Source organism: Gopherus flavomarginatus, chromosome 2 (assembly GCF_025201925.1).
Source record: "Gopherus flavomarginatus isolate rGopFla2 chromosome 2, rGopFla2.mat.asm, whole genome shotgun sequence".
In the NCBI taxonomy this organism is placed as follows: domain Eukaryota; kingdom Metazoa; phylum Chordata; order Testudines; family Testudinidae; genus Gopherus; species Gopherus flavomarginatus.
The window spans coordinates 105,824,090-105,849,569 of NC_066618.1; the positions used below are offsets into that span (position 1 = coordinate 105,824,090).

A 25,480-nucleotide genomic window follows, 5' to 3' on the forward strand; every position below is an offset into this window, starting at 1 on the left:
GAAGTTGGACATGGAAACAGAAGGGAATACAATAATGTAACTGTATCTCGGGCAAAAACCTTTCACAAATCTGTCTCCTTGATGATTCACTTGTGTACGGAGAAGTATCTTTTGTGCCATTCAGCTGCTGCAGCAGGTTCTACATCATTCCTCCCTCCCCTAGTATAGGAAACAAATCTGGGAAAAAGCAGGCGTGGCTAAGATGTCACTAGACCTTGGTATCCCTTGGTGCTAGAATGGCACCTGTTGGCAGATGGCACACGCTAGGGCCTGGCCCAGATTATGGCAGGTAAAAAGCTTGACATCTTTATCCCAGTTCACTGAGCCTTACTAAGCTTAGCTCAAGATATGGACCAAAATCTTTATTTGGATTGTCTCACTAATGCCAGGATAATGCTGAGAGAGCCGTTTCCACAAGCAAATTTCAGTGTCAAAAGTTCCACTGATTTCTATGATAGCAAGATTGACCCCAAAGCTTGTAACATGCTATTGGATATTTTATGAAGAAAAGTGCTATATATAAATCTATGCTATGCAGTATAGATAAGATTTTTTATCCCTATTCCTTGGAAAACAACAGCAGCAATATAGGATAATAGAATTAGCTTGTATGCTTGAACAACAAATGAATTTTGAAAACGTTTCAAATATTTCTCTTATATTTAACATCTAGGAAGATTGGGGTTCAGAAAGCCATGGTACTTCCCCTTTACTATCTCTTACTGGAAGAAGCTGTGTGGTACAGAGGACAGAAGGAAACATCTAAATTCCAATATGCTTTTTGTCAATGAAGGTTTGTAATAGTAGGAGCCTTTTAGTAAACATCTTATTTTCTTTTTCTGCGTAATTCACTGTTTGTTTTTAATCTATCTTACGTAATTGATTGAGTCTACGTTTTTAAATTTATATCTCACTCCTCATGCATCCTAACATTTAGTTGGCTTTTTTTTTAATTAAAAAGATTTTTTGAGTAAAAAGTTTTCATTGAGCTGTCCACAAAGATGTCTGAGTGGATAAAGTTCAATTAGAATCTATCACATAAGAATGGTCATACTGGGTCAAACTAATAGACTTTAAGGTCAGAAGGGACCATTATTATCATCTAGTCTGACCTCCTGCATAATGCAGGCTACAGAATCTCACCCACCCACTCCTGTAACAAACCCCTAACCTATGTCTGAGTGATTGAAGTCCTCAAATCATTGTTTAAAGATCTCAAGGTGCAGAGAATCCTCCAGCAAGTGACCTGTGCCCCACTGATTGATTGTTTGTCAGACTTCTTGTTTCTGATGTACTTAAAAATTTTTGCTGTTAGTTTTTGAGTCTTTTTCTAGTTGCTTTTCAAAATCTTTTTTGGCCTGCTTCATTATACTTTTATGCTCCTTTCTATTTTCCTCAGTAGAATTTGACTTTCAATTTTTAAATGATGCCCTGTTGCCTCTGCTTCTTTTACTGCATTGTTTAGCAATGGTGACATTTTTTTGTTCTCTTGCTATTCTTTTAATTCGGGGTATACTGAGGACTAAATCAAAATTTGCCTCTCCTCTTGTGAATTCCTGGGCTAGCTGCTCCAAGAAGCAGTCATTAATGTTGTCTAGAAACATTATTTCTGAATCCCATCCTGATGTGACCTGTACCCAGTCAATATGAGGATAGTGGAAATCCCCCATTATTACTGAATCTTCTATTTTGTATTTTGTCCCTAATTTTCTTGAGCATTTCACAATCATCATCAACATCCAAGTCAGCTTGTCAGAAATATAGTTTTACTACTATTCTCTAATTATTCAAGCATGGAATTTCTAAGAGATTCTGTGGTACAGTTGGATTCATTTAAGATTTTTACTATATTTGACTCTATGCTTTCTTTCACATAAAGTGTCACTCCCTGAGTAGCCTGACCTAGTCTGTCATTCCTGTATATTTGGTACCCTGGTATTACAGTATGAGTGGTTCAAATGACTCTTTGAATATATATTACCTTTGTATCTATTAACACTGAATTTCATCTGCCATTGCGCTGCCCATTCACTGAGCTTTTTAAGGTCCCTTTGACATTCCTCACAACATTGTATAGTGTTCACTAACCTGAACAATTTTGTGCTCATTAAAATTCATGGTCAGAGTTCCGTTTTTCTACCGCTACACTTTTTTCAGATTAAATCAAATATAAGGCTCTGTTTTTATCTTCTCCTTGCTTCAGTGAAAAGTTTGTCTTTTATGTGAATTTTCTTTTTCATTCTGTTTGTTATCTAAACTCTGCCCTTTCTGACTCTTTTTTTAGCCTCACATTTTAATAACACACTTATCACCTCTCTTTTCCAGGGCTCCAGCTGCCTACAACCACTTGCACTGTTTCTTTCCAGTTCTGTGTTTGGCTACTTATGAATTCCTTACATGTTTTGCAGTTTAAAATCTGATTTCTTTTCTTTTCTCTAAGGCCCATTTCACTACATTGTCATGTATTTCTTTTGATTAAAGATTCATGGATAGAGAAACACATGCCACCCACAGCCATTCTTGGGCCTTGGCAGTCCTCTGGGACCATATGAAATTACATATTATCTGAACGGTTCAGCTATCTATAGTAGAGGTCAGAAGTCCCAATCACTCAAGAGCATTTTGTATCAATACCTCTCTGCTACTGAAGGGAAAATTTCAGAAGCTTCAGAGGCTCAGTTAAATGTCTAAATATGTAGCTTTTAATTGGAATATTATCTGAACTATCTTGACTTTGAAGCCATCCACCAAGTGATCTCTCCTCACAAACAGGCTCCAGGTCCCTCCATCAGTAGATTTCACATTTACCTTTGATGTTTACTTTGGAAGAGACCTTCACTTTTTCTCTCCCAGTCCTGACAGCTCTTTGCTCTTAGAGTGGAAGGAGAAAAGAAAGATTATCTCTTCCACCTGAACAATGGCAGGGTCCAGCATGTTTGTGTTAAGCTCCAGAGTACATCTGAGATTTATATTAAGTAGCAGAAAGGACTGGTAGAGTTAAAGGTTCTGGACTCTGAAACACAATCCAGGAAAGCTAAAGGGGAGGATGAACCGGGAGAAGGATCTTGGTATGAGTTGCAGGGAAGCTGGCAGAGTCTAGCTGGAGAATGGTCACAAGGTTGTTGGAAAGGATTAGAACCAACTTTATTCTAATATTAAAAATTACTGAGCAACGAGCAGATGGTCTGGTTGTTTCATATTTTAACAGAACTGGTTCTCCAAACAGTAGTCTCTGTTATTCCTTTGTGTTGTGTGCATTTCTTTTTCTCCATTCCGTTTAGTCAATCCATACTGTCCTCATTTTCTCTGTCCTTCATTCCTTTGTAAAAATCTAATTATTCAAGAAATACATTTTAATAGATGACATTAGCATTTTAATAATTACTATATATGTGTATATTTGTATTAACGTGCATACATGTTTATCAGGTTTATTTTGGGTGTTTTAAGCTGCAATTAAACTTTTTCACTGATTAGATACTTAGCATAACTGTGGTCCCTATCCTTGATAGTTATAAATTGGCACAGCAGCATTTATTTGAATGGAGCTATACCAGTTTATACCACCTGACCCTGCAGCTTAAATGTACAACAGTGAGGACCATTTCAGGAAAGGTAAAGCCAATGCATTTTCACTATATAACTGCCAGTGCTTTTAAAGCCTTATTCTTCATTTATACAGGTTCTCTGCCCGCAAATGAGAGAAGACTGAGTGAAGGAGGAATCCCAATAGGAGTTATACTGATGTCACTCACCAAAGAATACACAGACAACAAAAAGACTGCAGTTAAAGATCTCAGCCTCACTTTTTACAAGGGTCAGATCACAGCTCTCTTGGGTGCCAATGGAGCTGGCAAGACTACAATAATGTAAGTCCATTGCTGAATGATGACCTACTATACATTTTACCTTATCTAGTGCTTTGAAATATTTTGTACATCAGCAAATGAGCTATTCCATCTCCTTGCTTGGTTATTGTTCTTGCACATTTTTGTCATGCAAAAGATGCCACTAAAGTGGCTTAAATGAACTTACTGTGCCATGGTGCCCCTGGCAAAACAAATCCATTGCAGTGGAATATTTGGTCCCCTTTATCATAACCTCAATGGCAAAGCTATTATTTTAAGCCGCTTTAGTGGTAACCGGGAGATGAGGGGTTATTGTGGGCATGGGTGCAGAGAGACCTGAAGGAAACCCTTCTTTCTTTTCCTCACACTCTACAACATTCCACCTGTGCTTCCATCAGATAGAGATCTCAGAGGTTTACTGAGCTTGCAGACTTTCTTCCTGGATGTTGAAGAGGATGTTCTGTCAGCTGAAAAGAAGCCAAAATAACAAAGAAAAACATTAAAAAAATCTGACTTAATTAAAAAGTTAATCTATTTCTTCCTTTTATATTAATGAAATATCAAGAATTCGGACCATCTTTTCTCAACCCCTGCAGGTATATAAATTACTAATGAGAAGGAACTGGATTCTAGATTTAGTCAACTTGATTAACATAGGTAAGGACTGCAGAATTGAGCCTACATAAATTAGGAGTTAGAGATTTTACCCTGCATTTACAGCTAAACTGGGATAAATACATTTTGTGGCCAGGAAATACTGGTCAGTTGCTCTCTCTCTCTCTTTCTGTGTGTGTGTCTTGGCTAGACAAATGAGCCTTGCTACTTCCTGAACAAGAGAGATAATGAATTATTGATATCTGGTTTAATTAAAAAAAGATTTTACCATTAGAAACTTTTCCGTAATTATAAAGGGCCAAATACTCCACTTGTGCAAGTTGTTGTTGTTCCAGCACACCTAATAGAAGGACACCAATTTACATCAGTTGAGGATCTACCTAAAGCACTTTTGGAGTACTAAGGGATGCTTCAAGTTGTTGAGCACCAAGTGATTTTATTTTAAAAAATTACTAACACTTACAATTTAGAGAAACAAGAAATAGCAGAGAAAACCTTTAATAATTCTCTCTCATAATGCCAATTCAGTGACATGACTCCCACTATTTTAATCACAGGGGGTTCCTTGCCAGGATTTAAGGGAGACTACTGTTAAAACAAGCGAAATGATCACAGTTAGTAACTGTGACAGCCTTACTAAGGAAAGGAAATGAGAAAAAAAAAGATAATTGTTATTTCAGTTACAAACTCTTCTAAATATGTTTCTGTGGAGAACTTTGGACAGGTTACACCTTTTAAAGTTGTCAACCCGGGCAGAGGTCCTTTTATTTCCAAAATTAGTAGAGAGTCCTGTGTCACAGTATCCTTATTAACTAAAACAACTTATAGATGGGCAAAACATAATAATTTTGAAATAATTTTGTTCAAGGGCAGGTAAGTCCTGTTGTGTTTATAATGGATAATATAGTTTATAAATGAACAAATGTTTTAAAATCTGAACTGAGTCCTATGAAGCCAAAGAAAGTATTTGTCAGTTACTCAAAAGAAGCCAGTCTCAAGACCATTCCTTGAATGGCAAGTTAGTTAATATCCAGAATCTTAAATTCAAATTAAATCCCACTGTTTTTCTATTTACCAAAGATTAGTCAATGGCTTCTCTCTAGAAATAAATGGTCTAAACCATCTGGGATGTATTGGGAGAAAAATGAATATCCTAAATTACAATAGTATTTCAATATCCTATGAAAATCATTACAAGAAAATTTTAAATCTAATTCCTGGGCAGCTCTTTACAACTTCATCTCACCAATCCATATTGAAGTCTTGATGGTGATGACATTTGAGCTAGAAGGTTACTTCTTCTTGATGCTGTTAAGTGTCTTTCTTCTTCTTAGCAGTTGGTCGCAGCTCAGTTGTAGAGATGAACAGGATGAGCTGTGATGAGTTCTGCAAAGTTGAGGATGAGAGCAGTGTTGCTGGTCGTTTGCTTTATGCCCCTCTCTTTCATCTGATTTCACAGAAAGAGGAGAAAACACCTCTTTCAGACTTGGTAGAATTCAGATTAGGTGTTATCATCCGTTCATTGGCTCCAGGCCTTTGTGGGTTGGTCTTAGTAAAAACCCTCCCCTCGTAAATATAAACTTATAATTGTTTTTGCTCTTTTGTGGGAGGAAACTGTCAGAACATCCTTAATGTTAGGGTATGTCTTCACTACCCGCCATATCAGCGGGTAGCAATCGATTGCTCGGGGATCGATATATCGCGTCTCAGCTAGACACGATATATCGATGGGGATCGATATATCGCGTCTCAGCTAGACACGATATATCGATCCCCGAACGTGCTTATATCGATTTCGTAACTCCACCAACCTGAACGGAGTTGTGGAATCGACAAGGGAAGCCGCGGACATCGATCCCGCGCCGTGAGGACGGTGAGTAATTCGATCTTAGATACTTCGACTTCTGCTACGTTATTCACGTAGCTGAAGTTGCGTATCTAAGATCCATTTTCCCCCGTAGTGTAGACCAGCCCTTACAGTTTTAACTTTTTACTCAGTCCATTTTCTGAGCTGTTCATTAGGTTTCATCAGGAGTTGAAATTCTGTTTCAAATCGGTACAAGCCCACCCATACGTTAGATATGAAAGTTTTTCAATTTTGAATTATCTTAAACTTAATTCTTGAAGAGAGGCTTTTAAACTTGAATATTCATTAAATAAATTGTCCGTTCTCCTAATCAGTCTTTGGAGAGGTGCTGCTTGTTTTTGATAAGGAAGTTGCTTACGCATTGACAGATAACTGACCCCCCAATTAAGAAAAAAATATTGTATACTGAAATGACTTCTTACATTAATAGCTAGGTCACAGCTAGGTCAGGGGATTCCATATTAGTACATGAAGCATCTTACCATTTAGCAAAGATATTAGTAAATTAGTGCATAAAAAACTTTGCATTTAGATAAAATATTTGCCGCTGTACATCTTAAAAGCATTAAGGAATAAACAAAGTTTTGAACCATTAAAAGGAAAAACAAGGTAGATAAAAGTAACCAACAATTTCTGTAAAACATTTTCCAGCTATCCGCAATTTTCTTGGTCTGAAGAATGAACACTTTTGAGTGCTTATAGAAGAAATTATTTTCAGTAAGAAAATTCTTTAGCACCTTATGAGTAGCTTTTAAAGGTTTAGAGGTTTTGTGTTGAAGGAGCATGTGTGGAAGGTGGGATAAAAGGAAAGCCCACTTTACATCTTAGTTTTACAGTTAACACCACATCCATACATTTCCCTTTGTGCTAAACAAAACATCCTTATCTTCTTTTAAAGTCAGGACTCTTTCTAAAGCATAAATATCATCATACAAAGTTTGTTGTTTTTTTAGGTAAGATCATATCCATATCACCTGGCATCCTATGCAAAAGATGTCCTTTTTTGATAAGACCCTTTTATTATGGTCTTTGGACCAGAATGATCCTTGGATTTATGATCTGCTTTTGTGATATATTTACATCTTGCAAGTAAAGACTTGTATTAAATATTTTATGCAAAGTACTCATCACAATAACCAATGCTTATGTACATTTTAAAAACATATTATAAAAGAAAGTAGTATAGAAATTTAAAGCAAAATAGTAGGTAAAAGTTAAATTTTAGACCCTGTATAAACATACAGGAGTTTTATGGCAAAGGTATATCCTTTGACACTCGAGACTTGCCAATGGTTGACAGAAAGAAGATTGCCTAAATAATTCCATTTAATAAAATTCAACATTCCATTTATTAAAATAAGTAACCAAAAACAAAAGTGTGTTCAAATCTCTAAGCACAGTGAGTATACAAATAAATGTAGGTTTCTCTGAAAATTAGTAAAGGTAGCGTAAGAGTAAATTATAATTTTATTAATAACCATTTTTGCATTACTCTCAAGGTTTCTTCTACACACACTCCAGCATCATTTAAATAATACAGCTACTAGACAAGAAATTATTGCGAGAAGTCAATTGATCAAATTCAGGATACAACATAGAGTATGTCCTGAATGTAGTGATTTTATTGAATTTGTGTTATTTCTTCTGAGCGGGAGCAAGGTGGGTGTGTTTTTTTATTTATATATATATTTTTTACTAGACCAGCTTCTGTTGGTGAAAGAGAAAAGCTTTTGCACTCCACAGAACATTTCTTCTTCTGCATCTCTCCTGCTATCAAACAGCTGCAACAACACTGTTATTTCTTGTATCAGATCAATGTTGACAGGCCTGTACTCACCCAGCTCTGGGACCATCATCATCAATGGAAGGGATATACGTACTGATCTGGATGCTATCAGAATGGAGATGGGTGTTTGCCCACAGTATGATGTGTTGTTTGACACCTTAACTGTGCGAGAGCATCTGCTGTTTTATGGCTCAGTGAAAGCGCCACTGTGGACAAAGAAACAGTTACATCACCAAGTCAGTAGGTTAGTGGTTCTTATTTTCCTAGCTGGAAACCTGTATGTAGGCTGTCCTTCAAAACCATTCCAGGAACACTGTGGTGAACAAACAACCTTATGCTAGGAGAGTCAGCCCTAACTATTGGAATCCTGAATGTGCTAATGATGGGTTTTGTGTTCTAAAAGTCTGGTTTGTAAATATATTTCCTGATCTTAATTTTCAGTAAAAAAATTATGGAAATAAAAATTAGAGTAAGAATATTACAGACAAGGTTCAAAAAAAATTCTCTAATGGTTCCAGCTAAAGCATAGATGAAGTAGAAATACTCTCTCTTATAGTACTTGGACTACTGAATTCTGAATACCCTAGAACCATGTAATAACAATGCTATGCAAGATCCTCAAAGACACAGGGGACAGATTCTTACCACTAACTAGATATTTTTATGGGAAGCAGAACATTTGTATTGAATTAGACCCCCATTGCTAAGGCTATTACAGAAATGAGAAATTAAAAAAAGATTAAGGCAACCGTAAGATTACTTTTTCTAAACAAAGCAACACAAGATTTTAATGTAACTTGTCAGAAGATTGGAAAGCATGCTGTATATACCTTGATATAAATGTATTTATATACATTTATATAAATGTATTTATTCATATAAAGTCAGCTCTTTGCTGTAGAAATTTGCTTTCTTTAAAGTAGAAAATTACTGTGAAGGACTGGATAACTCAGCAGACACTGCGATAGCTTGTCTTGTGCTTGCCCGTTCAAATCAACCCAGATTGATAGTGATAGAACACAATTAGCAGCCAATGGCATGACATGAAATAAGTTAGTGGTCTTGCAGTCTAGTTCTTACTGGACAGATGTCCACATAATACATGAAGGCAGCATCAAACAATGGCTAAGGACTGAATAGCCTGTGGCAAATAATCGACCTCCTTTTCACAAGAAATGACCTTTCATGAAGTGTGTGGAAATTTGCTCTACTGCGGTTCATATTGTTCTGTTGGCTTTTGCCTCTGGCACCTATTTACAAACTGAATTCATCGGGGCTTCATACCATTGCTTCTGTGTGGTGTCCCATTCCTATAATGGGACCCCACACAGACATAAGTGTTTGCATGGGGGATCTCTTTGCAAGGCTGTGGCCTAAAAAATCTTGTTTTGTAAGGAGAAGCAGAATGTGCTAATTATCCTTGAATTCTTATAACTGTTTCTTTCAGATCACTGTGAGGATTTTTATTTGCCTGGGTGGTTATACTAGGGTAGCAGGTGTTCAGTTTTCGACTGGAATACCTGGGTGAAAAGAGACGCTGGCGGCTCTGGTCAGCACTGCTGACCGGGCTGTTAAAAGTTCGGTTGACAGTGCAGTGGAGTTGGCAGGGTCCCTGCCTGCCTCTGTGCGGCTTTCAGGAAGCAGTCGGCATGTCCCTCCAGCCATGGGGGCTCTGCGTGCTGGCTCCATAGCTCCCATTGGCTGGGAACCACAGCCAGTGGGAGTTGTGGGAGCGGTGCCTGCTGGCAGGGACAGTGCGCAGAGCTGGAGGGACATGTCTCTGCTTCCTGGGAGCCACCTTATGTAAGTACTGCCCAGAGCCCACACTCCTCATCCCGTCCTGAACCCCGACCCCCTTCCTGACCCCCCTCCTGCATCCTGAACATCTTATTTCTGGCCCAAGCCCAGAGCCTGTACCCCCTCCCACACTCCAACCCCCACCTCAGCTTCGAGCCCCCTCCCCCACTCCAAGCCTCTCGGCCCCACCCCCCAGCCTGGCGCCCCCTCCTGTACCCCTAAGCCATCATCCCCAGCCCCACCCCGGAGCCCTCACTCCCTTCCATAGCCCAACCCCCTGCCACGGCCTGATGAAAAGGAGCGAGTGAGTGAACAGTGAAGTGAGTAGGGGGCTGGGCCTCAGAGAAGGGGCAGGGCTTTGGGGAAGGGCTAGTGTGTTAAGTTTTCTGTGTTTAGGAAGTTGTTTAGGAACTCTAGGTTATACAAATATTAAATAATATTTCAGAGTCCTTGAACTATCCTCAGCTGTCTTTGAACTGATAGTTGCTAATCTGAAGCTTATTGAAATCAATGGAAAGACTCTGTGACTTCACTGGAACATGGCTGAGACCTATAATTTTGAATTATTTTTTGCTTAATCCTGTACAGAGGCCATTAAAAGTATATTTTAGGAGGCTCATAGGGAGGTTGCTGTTAAAAATAAGAGACTTTTTGATTATTACTATTACTTCTTTTCAGTGGATACCAGAAGAAACTGCATAGTTATATATGCTGCTCTGTACTTAAACTGACCATGGATATTTTGCATACAAGTGACTTTTTCGTCATTTTACTGTGGGTTGGGATCATAGGCGCGGGAAGTAAAGGTGTGGGAAGGTGCTACAGCAGCCCTAGGTTTTATGCAGAGCTGCTGGCCCTGCACATAGGGTCCTGGCTGCTGGCCCCTGCCTGGGGCTCCACTCCTGGCTCCACACCTGCATGCAGCCGTGGTCACAGCCTCATCCCCCTTACCCCTGTCCAGGTCCCCTTCCCCCCCGAGACACAGCCTTGCTCCCAGACTCAGCTCTGGCAGTGGGGGAGGGGTAAGAGGACTGGCTTTCAGCACCCCCACTACTAAAAATATTCCAGTGCCACTGGTTGGGATAATATGGCAGTTGATCTAAAAAGGCTTGTGATTTTCAAAGGTCACAGTTTTATCTGTGTTCTTATTCTAGAGCCCTGGAAGATGTGGATTTATCCCAGCACCAGTTCAAACATGTTGGAGCCCTGTCTGGGGGAATGAAAAGGAGGCTCTCAATTGCTATCTCCTTTATTGGAAATTTGAAGACAGTTGTTCTAGATGAGCCCACCAGTGGTGTGGATCCATGTTCACGTCGGAGAATCTGGGACATTCTGTTGAAGTACAGAGCTGGTACAAAAACTCACATCATGTTCTGGCTAACTTCCTTCCTAGGCAAACGGTGGTTGAAAATAGTATTTTGCTTTCCAGCTGCTGAATAGAAATCCTAACAGAGATATCTGTCCCTTTCAGCTGTTGAAATTTTAAAGCAGCCAACTAAAATTCAAAGCTTACTTCTCTTTGTCTTCAGGAAAGATGGTTGATCTAGTGCAGTGGTTTTCAAACTTTTTTTCTGGTGACCCAGTTGAAGAAAACGGTTGATGCCTGTGACCCAGTGGAGCTGGGAATGAGGGGCTTGGGATGTGGGAGGGGCTCAGGGTTGGGGCAGAGGGTTGGAGTGCAAGGATGAGGGCTGTGGTGGGGCAGGAATGAGAGTTTCAGGGTGTGGGAAGGAGCTGTGGGCTGGGGTAGGGGGTTGGGGTGTGGGAGGGGGTCAGGGCTCTGGGCTAGGGGTGCAGGCTCTGGGGTGGGGCCAGGGATGAGGGGTTTGGGGGGGTTCAGGGCTGGGGCAAGGGATTGGGGTGCAGGGTTGGGGCGTGGTCTTACCTCCGGAAGCATCCAGCAGCAGGTCCAGTTCCTAGGTGGAGGTGTGCAAGCGGCTCCGTGTGGTTCTCACAGGCACAGTCCCCGGTGCTCAGGATGGGGGCAGCGTGCGGAGCTCTGTGGCCCCCCACCCACCTAGGAGCCAGACCTGCTGACCGCTTCTGGGGCACAGCAAGTGTTGGAATAGGTAGGGACTAGCCTGCCTTAGCTCTATAGCACCACTGATGGGACTTTCAATGGCCCAGCAGGTGATGCTGACTAGAGCTGCTGCAACCCAATCCCTTCCATTCCATGACCCAGTTCTGGGTCGCGACCCATGGTTTGAAAAATCTAGTGCGTTTAATGCAAGATTCAGGTTAGCTATGAGTCCATCCTTCCCTGGATAAAAATGATTATCTCCTACTTTCATCACTCTTTGACTTTGCTTTTTCATTTTTGGGGGGCTCTCACTTTCTGTTCTTTCCCATATGGCTGCATATATTTTTCTTCTAAAGAGAATACTCATCAGTCAAACCATTCCATTAACTTTCAAGTGTCATGAGCTAAAACTGACTGTAGGAGGCAAAATTCTAAAATAGCAGGCACCTCCCCTCCCTATTAGCTGGAATAAACCACAGTGAATGATCCATTGAAATCGGCACCAGAGTTATGTGATTTTAAGAATCTCCTAATCTCATAAAACACCTTCTCAGTCTTGAAACTGCAACTGCTTGTTGTTGTTTCTCTTAGATTCCAGTCCAAACTTTGCACTGATTTATAATCCGTACCATCTCAGTGAATGTGAATGGGACACGTATTAGCAGGCATTTTGTATCTGTGCTCTGCATACTGAAGTACACTCTTGTAGATTTATAGAATTACTATCGCTTCAAGAATCCTCCTGGAAAAAAAAAGTCTCTCATGAGAAAACATTTTAAAATAAAGTGTTAATCTGTGTGTGCTGCTCTTCCTGTGGTAGGTTGCACCTTGATCTTCACCACTCACCATCTCGATGAGGCAGAAGTGCTCAGTGATCGCATTGCCATCCTGCAGCATGGGCAGCTGAGATGCTGTGGTCCTCCCTCTTATCTGAAGGAAACATATGGCCAGGGATACAGTCTAACACTCATAAAAAAGGTATGGTGACAGAATTGTTGACAATATGTACTTCATGCTAAGAAATGGTCCTATCAGTTATTCTGACAGAACCTTGCAAAGCTGCTCGTAACTTACATGTGAGATAAATGTGGTAATTCTTTTATCTTACATAACCAGCAATGCAGGATAGACTTGGTCTATTTAATACTGGTGCATAACAAATGTTTTTCGCAACCTTCATACTTGAATTAATTGGCACATAAAATAATCTAGCAACATAGTGAAAATTAGTAATTTGATGATTTGCTGAATAGAGGCTAATCCTGCAATCGCTTATTCATGGTGAGTAGTCTCTTGCTCACAAGATTAGACCCAGGAACTCCACTGGGACTACCCAGCTGAGGAAGGGTTTCCAGCACTGGCCCCATATTTGTTTTCAGTTTGACCCGTTTTACAATTTTCTGATGGCACATAAACTCCATTTATTATTGTTTTCCTTTCTGCGCAGCCCTCTGCATTTGAAATCCAGGATCCTGAGTATGTCAGTCGAGTCATATCTCTAGTACAGTTCTATGTACCAGAAGCATTCCTAAAAGAGAACAGTGCGAGTGAGCTGACTATTGTGATTCCAGTGAAGGCAAATAAGGCCTCCTTTAAAGGCCTTTTTCAGGCTATGGATGAAAACCTTGAACGTCTACATGTGACTGGCTATGGCATTTCAGATACCACCTTGGAAGAGGTACTTTGTTTCTCTCTCCATAGTAGCTGTCAGTGGTTAGAGATGCCCTACTGGTTTCTATCTAACCTTCTTAACTGTTTTTACTACTTAATATTTCAGGACAGGTTCCTGAGGGGAGCATGAAAGAGCATCTCATGTAGAATATAGATTGTTAAATTTTGCTGTATTATTTAAGGACAACAAACACTCTCCTCCCATAATTCATTCCAACAGCCTGATGTATCCTAAAGGATGATATCATCGTTTGGAAGGTTCTTCTCTGTCTCAGCTGTTCTCAGGAAAATTTTACATGACCTGAGCTTTAATTCCAAACCACTGTCAGTCCAAATCTCTCATAAACTTTTAGCATCAGAAAAAAATTGAGTTTTGAATTAACTGAGGATGAACTTCAGAAAGTTTGGCTGTACAGTTCAGATATCTCTCAAAAATATTCTGTCTCTTCTCTGAATTCTATCTGGACTAATGAAACCTCAGGAGCTGGCAGAACTGGCCTAGAAATCTTACAAGAATTGCTGTTCTTGCACGTTTACTTCTGTTTCTAATTTGGCCAATATACCTGATGGGGGTTCATGGCAACTGGTTTTGGCTCTGGCATTATTTAACTGGTTATACCAGAGAATGAATTATTTCTACTGCAACTATCTGTTTTTTTTAATTCCCTGACCCATCATTACTCTAGTATCATAGTGTAGATCCTTAAAAAAAGAAAACACTCCCACCCCCCATTTTTCACTGCTTGAAATGATGATAAAAGAACAATATTTTTCAGTAGATGGGAGACAATATTTTCATTTGATGGCACAATCCACTCAGCAGCATTTCATAGAAATATGATTTTTCCAGTGATCTCCTTTAGTTCTGTAAACAGCCCAAAGTGGGACATGTGCAAAAAGAAAACTTAGGATATGACCAAGAACAAAACAAATGACAAGTATACAAAATGCACATTTTTGTAAGTTAGTGTCTCTTTAGATAGCTTACCACACAGCGTATAGTAAACTTTCAATCTTTTTATGTACCCTGCTCCCTAAGAGGTGGGAAGATATGTTGCATTATTAGCAGCAGTCTGAAGAGAATGTTGTCTAGGGAAGGCACTTATCTCTTTTCTGGGCTTATGAAACCAAGACTCTGGAAAGCCTGTCATCTGGGACATTAATTATGTGTTGTAGCTTTGCAGCATGAATGATGCATGTGGAAAATAATGAGGTCAGATATAAAAACCATTAGCAGTTATCTGGTTTGTAACACTGAGACTTTTTTTTTTTTGCCAATTTAGAATTGACATTTTATTTTCAAATAAAAAATACAAAATTCCACATGCATACAAACAAATGATGGGAAATGCATTGCCCCTCCGTACTAAATACATTCAGTTCTGTGAAAGGGTCAATTGGAGCAGTGGTTCTCAACCAGGGGTACATGTACCCCTGAGGGTACACAGAGGTCTTCCAGGGGTTACATCAACTCATCTAGAAATTTGCCTAGTTTTACAACAGACTACAGAAAAAGCACTAGCGAAGTCAGTACAAATGAAAATTTCATACAATGACTTTTTTATACTGCTCTGTGTATGATACACTGAAATTTAAGTACAATATTTATATTTCAATTAATTTATTTTATAATTATATGGTAAAAATGAGAAAGCAAGCCATTTTCCAGTAACAGTGTGCTGTGACACTTCTGCATTTTTATGTCTGATTTTGTAAACAATTATTTTTTAAGTGAGGGATAGGCAAGACAAATCAGACTCCTGAAAGGGGTACAGTAGTCTGGAAAGTCTGAGAGCCTCTGCATTGGAGCATACATTAGAACAGCAGTTCTCAAACTTCATTGCACAGTGACTGACCACAGCAAATTACTATGTGATCCCAGGAGGGGGGACCGAAAACTGAGACTGCCTGAGTCCCACTGCCTTGGGAAGGAGGGCCAAAGATCAAGCCCATGAGCTTCTGCCCTGGGTGGGGGACATGTAGTCTTAGCCCAGGGCGGTGGGGCTTGGGCTTTAGACTTGCTGGGGCCCAGGACCAACACCAGCCCTGTTAAAATGGGATCCCAACCCACAGTTTGAGAACCCCTGCCTTAGAACTATGCGAAGTGCTGAAAAATTTATTAAGACTCTTCATATACGTAAGGGATCTAACCATACACAGGATATATCTACACTGACCAGGTCAACTGATTGGGAGCTCAGGCTGTGAGGCTAAAAATAGCAGTGTAGACATTCCAGAGCAAGCTAGACTCCGAGCTCTGAAACCTAGTGAGGGGTTAGGATCTCAGAGCCCAAGCTCTAGCCCAAGCAGGGACATTTACACTGCTATAGTCCCATAGCTTCAGCCCCATGAGCCTGAGTCAACTGACCTGGGTTCTGAAACTCGGTGCCATGTTTTTTTCTTTGCAGTTTAGACGTCCCTGCAGATCCAATTATTGAATTGAGGTCCAATTGAATAATATATATCAGGAAGTGTAATGGTTTCCTTTTTAAATTAAATTATAAAACAGGATCACAATTAAATGAAACTACACCTTTATCACAAAGCCCTGTAGAACTGAATAAATACTCAAGCTCTTTAAAATACCGACCTTCTTTTTGTTATATCTGAATACAATTGTTAGCACAGTGTGCTACTGCAATAAGAGTAATAAAATAATAATAAAGATAATTTACAGGTTTTTATTACCATTCTTTGGAATGTAATGATGAATTATATCCTTGCTGTAGAATTCTATGGGGTGAGTCAAAAAAATCTATGAAAGGTTGTCATTCTCTTTGAAATTATACAGGGTGGTTTAAACTTTGTATGGAAAGGATATAATCTATTATATTTTATAGGTGGTTAGATTATTCTCTGTATGATTGGTTTCATCCCTCTTGAATTCTATAGGACTTTTACATAAAGGGAAATGATAGCCCTACAGAAACCAATCGTAGCATACATGTAACATTCATCAGCATATTTCTCTGGATCATTCAGTTTAAAGGTATCTGTCCTTGGTTGTTTTCTGCAGAAAAGAAAATAAGCTTTCCTAAATGGCAACTGATATTGATACATCATGCAGTACCTGGAAGACTAACATGTTAATTTGTGGTGATTTCTGTCATCTCTGCACAGTCATCATTAACTATTGTTACCTTCATTCTCAGTTTTCTTATCAAAAGCCTTTTTCCTCTGGCAAGTAAATGGATAGCGCATAATAGTTCTATTGAGTCTATTCAAATAATTCAATCTGGAAACAAAGAACTCTGACTTTAAAGAAAAAATGTATCAAGTTATTGTTTGTGCGGAGCCCCGCCTCCTTGCTGTTTTTCAGTCTATTTGTGTGGAACACTTGTACCCTTTCAAAAACTTAACTCTTTAAGGGAGACCATATTGCCACTTATGTCTAGGAAGCATCTTGCAAGTAGAAAACATGTCACTGTCATGTCAGACCCATTCTTATCATCTTAGCTACATTTGATTTTAACTGTTTTCTCCTTGTCGAATTAGGAATAATATAATATAAATATAGGCAATAAGCCAAGAGTTGGAATTGGGAGAGAATCAGGACCATGATTTATTAAAATCACTACATAACACTTAGAGCTGGCTAGAGGATACCAAATCCATTTCATGACAACTTTTGAGGTTTTAAAGTTTGTGTTTGTTCTGCATCGGAATGTTCTTGCAAAATGGAGTTGTGATGAAACGTCCATTTCCAGATTGGAAAGGTTTTCTGTTCAGATCTTTCTCTCTTGAAATGACCAGAAAGTCCATGCTGGATCACAAACATCTTCCTGGCAATATTTTGTTAAAATAGATACAGCTCCATCAAATGTTTCACCTTCAACAAAACAACACGTTTCAATGAAACAAAACAGTTAATCAAAAATGTTCCAGTCAGTTCTACTAACACTAATGTAGCGTGAGTCTGTTTTGTGTACTATTCGGGCTGTCTGCCTTCCATCATGATCTCTCATTGATCCCTGTCTAAAAGATATGCTCTAGTTCAAACAGGAATTATTTTAGGGAAGTACTGCACTCTTTGTTATGTGGGAGGTCAGCCTATATGATCACGAGCGGGTCCCTTGTGGCCTGAATCTACCAATGACTTTGTTGTGTAACTGCTTTTGGCTCTTTGAAAGTGCAGGAAATTTCTTTTGGAAGCTGTGATCTGTGCAGTGTCTCTCTTCTTCTGAGGCTGTGTCTATACCTCACCACTGTTTGGATTACGGGGGTGTGACTAGCAATTCGCACTCAAGTGCTGTGCTGTAACGCCCCTTTGTGGATGTTGCAGGCATGAGCTAAAAGGTTCCTATTTTGCATTAATATAGTCCAGCTATTCACACCCTTGTAGCTCAAACTGTGGGCCATATAGACGAGACCTGAATGTTACAGCTAAATAAGTGTGTTCCTGTTGTTTGCTAAACCTAGATCTCTTGTGCATTAGTTTCCCTGTTGACACAAGAAATACAGTTAATGGCTATAAGCATACTCCTCAACCATTTAAATCTATGGGATATTTGCCATTGATTCCAGCTGCAGCCATAGGAGCATTCACTGTCTGAAGAAAAGATAAAAATAACACAAAAATGGAAAAAGAGGATAATTGCATCTATAGTTCTGACAAAGTGTTATATGTTTAAGATAAAATTGTAGTAGGAGTAAAGATTTTGATGATATTAAAGTACTTAAAAAATCAGAACTGTCACATGAATATGTGACCTGATACTTCCCAGGTATCATTAAAAAATACAGATATAGAGAGCCATACAGGATTCAAACATTCCCAAATCTGGATCTGAATATCATTAAAGATGAAGATTTTCAGATCTGGAGTTTTGATTGAGGGCTAACTGTATTTTTTTAAAGGTAAACAAGCAAAATATGTAACCTTTTTCCCAACTCACTCATATGTTTGTGGGAACTTCAGTGGTTCCTAGTACAAGAACAACAGATTATAGTAGGGAAAACGTGATTAACCTTTAAGCACTGTTTCCCTACTATTTTGGCTATATGTATTGATTGTTTTTTCTACTTTCTCTTCTGTTGTTGTTCTATATTTCCTGGACTATATTGACTCTGTTTCCATCATGTTATCTCCCAGGATCTTTGCTGCCCTTTCATCAACAGGTTCTTGACCAGCAGCCATTTTATAATACAAAAATTAAATGAGTATATCCAGGACATAGCGGTTTTGTTTTTACAGTGGAAATTAGGTTAAGTGGGACTGAAAGACTCTAAAATGCTGCTGAAATAGTAGCTTGATACTTTGGTTGCAAGGACAGTCTACAACTTTTTGTCATTCTCTTCACTCTCTCCCTCATCCTCCACCATCTGCTTCTATTTTCTTCTCTCATCTCCTCATTAAGGGAGCTTCTCTTTCTCCCATCACCTAAAGGCACAGATCTGCACTGGGATGGCACAGGGGTCCATGCACCTCCTTCCTGAAATCTCCCCTCCTACTTCAGAGATGATGCTAGGACTGGCAGTAGTATTTCAGTTCTGTCACAGACTTTCCTTGGGACATTGGACAAATTACAGTCTATGTGGTTTAGTTTCCATCTGTACAGTAGGGACAGTGATATGCTCCTGACTCTCAGGGATGTTGAAGATAAAATTCATTAATGCTTGTGACGTGTTCAGATACCTTGGTGGGTGACTGAAGTACTTAATTAGAGAGAGGTATTTGCTTTGGTTTTTAGTTATGAGTTTCTGGCTTTGCAGTCTTGGAAATTGGTGACATCATCAAACCGTCCCACAGGAGCCAATCAAGATATGAGTTTGGACAGTCGGTGTCCCCCTCTAGGCTGTCATACAGAAACAGTGTGAAACACTTAACTTCCTCTGTTCTTGAACTATTGGCCAAAACAGTTCATTTAAAGTTGCCTTGTAGCTAGGCAGTCCGTCATCGCTATTAAACAGCAATTATATTGACTAAACAAAACATAATCCTTGTAGCTAGCAGACCTCAGTGGAGCAAGAAACTGCCTTTTCTCAAAGCTAATGTATTTCAACTTGATTGGCTTTTATTATCCATTGAAGCTACTATGTGCTTTTGTTATAGCCAATATTGGATTCCTTTGTGGGAGCAATTAAATATGACCATGAAAGTTTTTTAACATTGTTATAATCTGGATTTGATGTGCACTCCCAAACAGGAGGTTTCAGCAAGATAGAGTCAAAGTTGCTTACAATTTTAGTGAGAGCTCTGTTTAAAGGTGCTCATGAGAGGCATATGCTCTGCTGAATTGATGTGGGAGCTTGCACTGGAAGCAAAATCTGAAATTTCTAGACACAAATTCGGAGTTTCTAGGCCATGCTGGGTTGTTACAGATGGCTCTGGAGGGAAAAATACTTCAGAAAAGAGCTAATTTTTCCACGTCTCCTATCTCAAGTATATCTTGGGCCAAATTCACTGTTGACAAAGTTGAAAGTGGGCCTGCTTACCCCAGCAGTGGATATACTTAGATTTCTTTTCGAGTTCATCTAAAATCCTCCACCAGACCTCCTGTGCCTTCTCTTCTCCCTTCCCTCCCACCCCCACCAAACAAAAATATTTATGGCCTAGGGAGAAAACGTGAATTTACAGAGGGAACATGTACTTGTAAGGAAGTTTTTGAGTTTTTATTTATTTATCAGGCTTACAGTGAGATGTGAGTGAGTGCCTTAACACTTCTTAAGTCACTACTAATAATCTACTATGGTATTCTAGCACTTATAACCCCCAGTATTCTAACTCTGAAATTCCTGTTGACTTCAGTGGTCTTAAAGTGTAGAAGCAGGATCAAGCCCTATATAGTAGGTCTCAGGCAAATCTAATGAACACAGTGTGTGTAATATTTACATATGCCTCTTAGTATGTCTGCACCAAAATTAAACACCCACAGCTGGCCTGAACCAGCTGACTTGGGCTGTGGGGCTATTTAATTGCAGTGTAAAACTCCCATCTCACAGGATCCTAGAGCCTGGGCTCTACTCCAAGACTGGAAGTCTACACTGCAATTAAACAGCCCTGCAACCTGAGCCCCAAAGACCAGCCACAGGTGCTAACTGTAGTGCAGACATACTTTTAGGTTATTAAACCCATGAAAAATATTACTGTTATTTAAAAATAAAAAGAACTTCCATTAGCTTCTCTCCAGCTCTTCTGTAGAGGCTTCTATGCTTCAGATGCACTGATGGAAATTGCCTGTCACTTTTATTAAAATACGCTAATATCCCTCAAACAAGACTCTCCGATCTTTTTTTAAAATCTGATTAATCATTCATGGTGTTTGTGTGTAGATGGCAACGGATTTTGCCACAAAATGTACATTATTTTAACTTTATTTCAGCAGAATTCCCTGCTCTCAAAGGGTTAAATCATCCCTCCCACTTCCATGAGTCTAGTCGGGGGAGGGTGGAGTTGGGGAGTTTGCCCAGCCACTTCCCATAGCCCTGTGGAAGCTCTTTTGCTAGAGTTCCAAGGCTTCAGCACTCTGTAGAATTTTGTGGGTTGGTCCTGGAGTGTAAGGACATAGGGGGGGGAACTGGCTACTGTCTGTGGCATTCTCTCCTGCTGAGCCCACGGAGTTCAGTTTGGAATACCAATGGGGAGTTAGTGCTGCTTCTAGTGTGCATTAACTCTGGACTTCATGCATTCTACGACTCTGCACGTGGGAGACTCAGCCAATGACAGCAGAGTTGTTGAAACAGCCATGCAATTAGAGGGCAGAGAGGACCAAAGAGCAGTGTGCAGGGGTCAGCAGCTCTCCATATAGGTAGTTCTGAATCCATGGAATATTTGCTCCTTTCCACTGGAGGGAAAGATCTTGCCCAAAGTAATTACACTGGATCAGTAATTTATAGGAATGTTCCAGCAGAGTGGAATGGGGTAGTGCATCCTGGTCTGACGCCCTAGGTGATGAAAGGTGAAAGCCAGTTATGGGAAATAGGTCTCATTTCTCTTTCTATTTCACAAAGGTATTTTTGAAGCTGTTGCAGGACACAGAGCAAATGCCACAAGTTCCCCTGGCAGAGGAGTTGGGGCTCCCCCACATTAACAGCCATGAATCAACCTACCAAAACTGTAAGTAGAAAATTAAGTTTTCCTTGAAAGCAGCTGCATTCATACAAGTAAGAGACTTGCAGCTAAACAGACTAGAACTTCCCTAGGTTAGGCAGTGTGTGGGAATGTTGCCATGTGTCCCCACCGTGCTCTGATAGTGCACTTTCCCATGCATGTGAAGTAACCAAACAGTCCTCCTCAGATGATACACTTCATGCTGCTCACTCTGACTAAGGGCATTTTGAGCCAAGCTCTGTGTTCTCTGTCACAATAAACTTCAGTCAAGGCTGTCACTATGACATAGCACCTGTGCCAAAGAGAACTGTTGCCTGATTGACACCATCATTCACCAAGTACAGGCAACTGTGGGTTGGGATTTTCAAATGGTTCAGTGCTGGCTTAGCTCCACTCCCATTGAAATCTGTGGGCGTTTTATATTGATTTCAATGGGACATTGAGTGCTTTTCAAAATCTCTCTCGATACCCTGTGGTGACTTGTACATTAGTTAATTAACTAGTCCTGCCTACTACTTTTCTTGTCATATACATATGGTGGTGGTGATGTGTATGGGGAATGGATGTCACGAGAGTTCCTCTGAAAAAAATAAAATAAAATGAGAACAACAACAAAAACTCCATGAGACATGAAAACAGTTGCTCAATTAAAAGGTACAGTTCAGGGTAGCCCTTTATTTTATATCTGACATACAATTCTGTATTACTGGAAGACTCCAATTAGATAGCACAGTGCTGTTAGATTTGTTTGTCCTCTCTATGTTGCATTTTCATTAGGGTCTAAGAATTGCAGTTTCTATGGTGATCAATATTTGAATTATATTGTATCTAATAACTTAAGCTATAATGACCAGCTAACCTTCCAGGATGTGTCTTCATTTGGTATTTGGCATATAATTAAAGAATTGGTAATTAATTCCATATTTCTGTGGCCGATAAATTATAGTAAGAAAATATGGTGATAATGTCATTTCTATGGGAAGGAAGATGGAGGAGAAATTTTCATTCAAGGCTGATGACTGTCATTCATCATTAAGCACAGTTGTGAAGTGTAGGCATAAGGGCTTGGGAAATTGCTCATGAAAGCTATTCATCTCTGTTAGTTAACCAGAATACTCCATAGGCAATAGCTTGACCCGTATACTTTTGTCTCTGAAAGCAGAATCAAAGATAGTCGCAAACTTTTTCTTTCTCAGAGCAGTTCAATTGATTTTAGAAAGGCCCAAAAGCAAATGGCTAGATTATTAAGAAAAATACCACCGAAGAGAATTTGGGTTAGAGAGCTGTTGTGATGATGCGTGCTGGAGAACATCACTGGAGTCAATCTCTTGGACTCCTGCAATTGGTCTACCCGTATTGGAATTATCTATCCTATATGGCCACACCAGTCTGAGGAAGTTGGATATGTTAGGGTCCATGCCAGTAGCTTTAGGGTTAGCATGAATCTGTAAGGGTCAAATCTGTCTAGTGGGGCTACCTATTCCTCTCCTGATGCCTAGCAATAGTCACCTGTGGTCTTGAATGTCCTGAAGCAGTTGTTGAAGCTGAAGGTACCTTCCCATGTTGTTGCACTTCAGAGTGTTTTCCACAGATTAAAGCTCTTTTATTGGAATTGATCCATTTGTCCAATTCAGGTTCATAATAAAGCCACATGATTTGATTTGGACTGCAGGCTGACATTTGGTCCTAATTTGATCTGTCTTTCCTAAAAAACTATTTTGTTCTTCAAGGAGAGAAGGTCAAATCATTCTGGGACACGTTCTGATGGGTGTTACTCAGTGCGTATAAGGGTATCAGAGTCTGGCCATGTGAGAGCATGTAGAGTGTGTGTGTGGGTCGGTGAGTGGGTGGGTGAAACAGTGCTGATGTTGGAACAGGTACTGCAAAACATTTATAAAAAAAGAAAGGCAAAAAACCAGAACATTAAGATCCCAGAATGACAGGATTTGGCCAATGAGCAGTTGCAAGAAACACACAGGACCTCAATTCAGCGAAGTCCTTAAAGATGCACTTAACTTTAACCATGTGCTTGTGCCCCATTGAAGGCAAAGGGACGTAATCACATGCCTAAAGCTAAGCGCATGCTTAAGTGCACTGATGAAGAGGGATGGACTGCTGAATTGGGGTTAGAACCATAAACATCAACATGAAATCAAAGTTACAACTTGTCTACCTAGTGTTTTTTTTAACGCTTTTAATGTATTTGTAATTTTGGAGTCTATACACATTTACTTGTCATTTCCAATTGCTAATATTTATTACTTTGCAGAAGCTCTGCTGGTCCCCTTTAATTTATTTGCAATAAAGATTAGATTATTATATAGTTCTTCTCTTTCTGGGAAGAGTAGATAGAATTTTGAACATCATGGAATGCCTATACAGTTGTCTGTGACATTTACTTATGAAACTGGACCACGAGGGAGGAAAGAAGCAATTAAGGAATGTGAATATTTTGCAGAGGAGCTAAATGAATAATCTGCATCACTTTTCACTACAGGGGTTGTTGGCAAGGTACTTACCCTGGATCTAATCTTTTCTGAATATAAAGATAAAGTACAATCAGGGGCTGATGTATCAAAGTTATGTTCAATGAAACTGAAAGGTGGAAAATGTAAAACTAATAAAAGGACATACTATTCCACACAACATATGATTAACCTGTGATACTCCGTGCGGCAATAGATCACTGAAGACAAAAGCTTTGCAGCATTGAAAAAGAAGCAGGTATTTATTCCGATAACAAGAAATCCATGTTTATAATAGTGAATGTTTTTTTAAAAAATTGAATGGATAATCCTCATGCTTCTGGGTACAAGCCGATCTCCTACCATTGGGGCCACAAGGAAACTTTCCCTGAGGAGAGATTATGCCATCACTGCTACTTTAGGCTTTCTTCTACCTTTCTCTGAAGCAGCAGATATTAGCCACTGTTAGAAGCAGATACTGGACTAGATGGACCACTGCTCTGACTCTAATTAAAAAAACTAGCACTATACTGTATCAATAAGGAACATGTTAAATGCACTAAGAACTGGCTAATTGACAGATCTCAAAAATAGTCATTAACGGGAATCGTCATTAAATGTGAATGTTTGTAGTGAGGATCCACAGGGACCAATGCTGGGCCCAACAGTATTCAATACAGTCATCAATGATCTGGGAGTAAATAAAAAATCACTCCTGATAAAATTGCAGATGAGAAAAAGGTTGTTAGAATGGTAAATAATGATGAGGACAGGCATCCACAGTATGATCTGGATTGCTTGGTAAACTGGGCTCATTCACACAAGATGTGTTTTTAATATAGCTAAATGCAAAGTTCTATGTTTTGGAACACAGATCAAACCTACGGAATGAGAGATAGTTTCCTAGAAAGCAGTGACTTTGAAAAAGGTTCTTGTAGACCAGTAACGGAACATGAGCTCCCATTGTGATGTCATCACAAAACAGGCTAATATGATCCTTGGACTTGTAAATAGGGGGGTAGTGAGTTAGGAGTATGGAGATGATTTTGCTTATGTATAGAGAACTGAGGAGACCAAGACTGGAATACTGTATTAAGTTTTGGCATCCACATTTTAAAAATAATGTTGAAAAATTGGAGAAGGTGCAGAAATGATTCCAAGGAATGATTGGTGGCTGGAGAAAATGCCTTGCCCTGAGCATTGTAAATAGCTGAATCCGCTTAGCTTATCAAAAAATGAGGTGATGTAAATTTCAGTGGGTAAGTAATTCTACTCAGACGCAAATATAGGATACTCAGGGTCTCATTAATCTAGCAGAGAAATGCATAACAAGAACCAATGACTGGAAATTAAATTGGGAA

The 25,480-nt window shown here is 39.5% G+C and overlaps 1 protein-coding gene across 1 annotated transcript in view; it reads left to right on the forward strand.

Annotated features, from left to right (window-relative positions):
• The window catches only part of ABCA13 (ATP binding cassette subfamily A member 13), a 294,970-nt gene that overhangs the window by 125,052 nt on the left and 144,438 nt on the right, over positions 1 to 25,480 (forward strand). Inside the window, exons 36-42 of the mRNA XM_050937636.1 lie at positions 674 to 793; positions 3,683 to 3,869; positions 8,142 to 8,360; positions 11,068 to 11,264; positions 12,754 to 12,911; positions 13,381 to 13,611; positions 21,555 to 21,660. Coding sequence (XP_050793593.1) covers positions 674 to 793; positions 3,683 to 3,869; positions 8,142 to 8,360; positions 11,068 to 11,264; positions 12,754 to 12,911; positions 13,381 to 13,611; positions 21,555 to 21,660 — 1,218 coding nt within the window. The remainder of the gene's footprint in view (positions 1 to 673; positions 794 to 3,682; positions 3,870 to 8,141; positions 8,361 to 11,067; positions 11,265 to 12,753; positions 12,912 to 13,380; positions 13,612 to 21,554; positions 21,661 to 25,480) is intronic.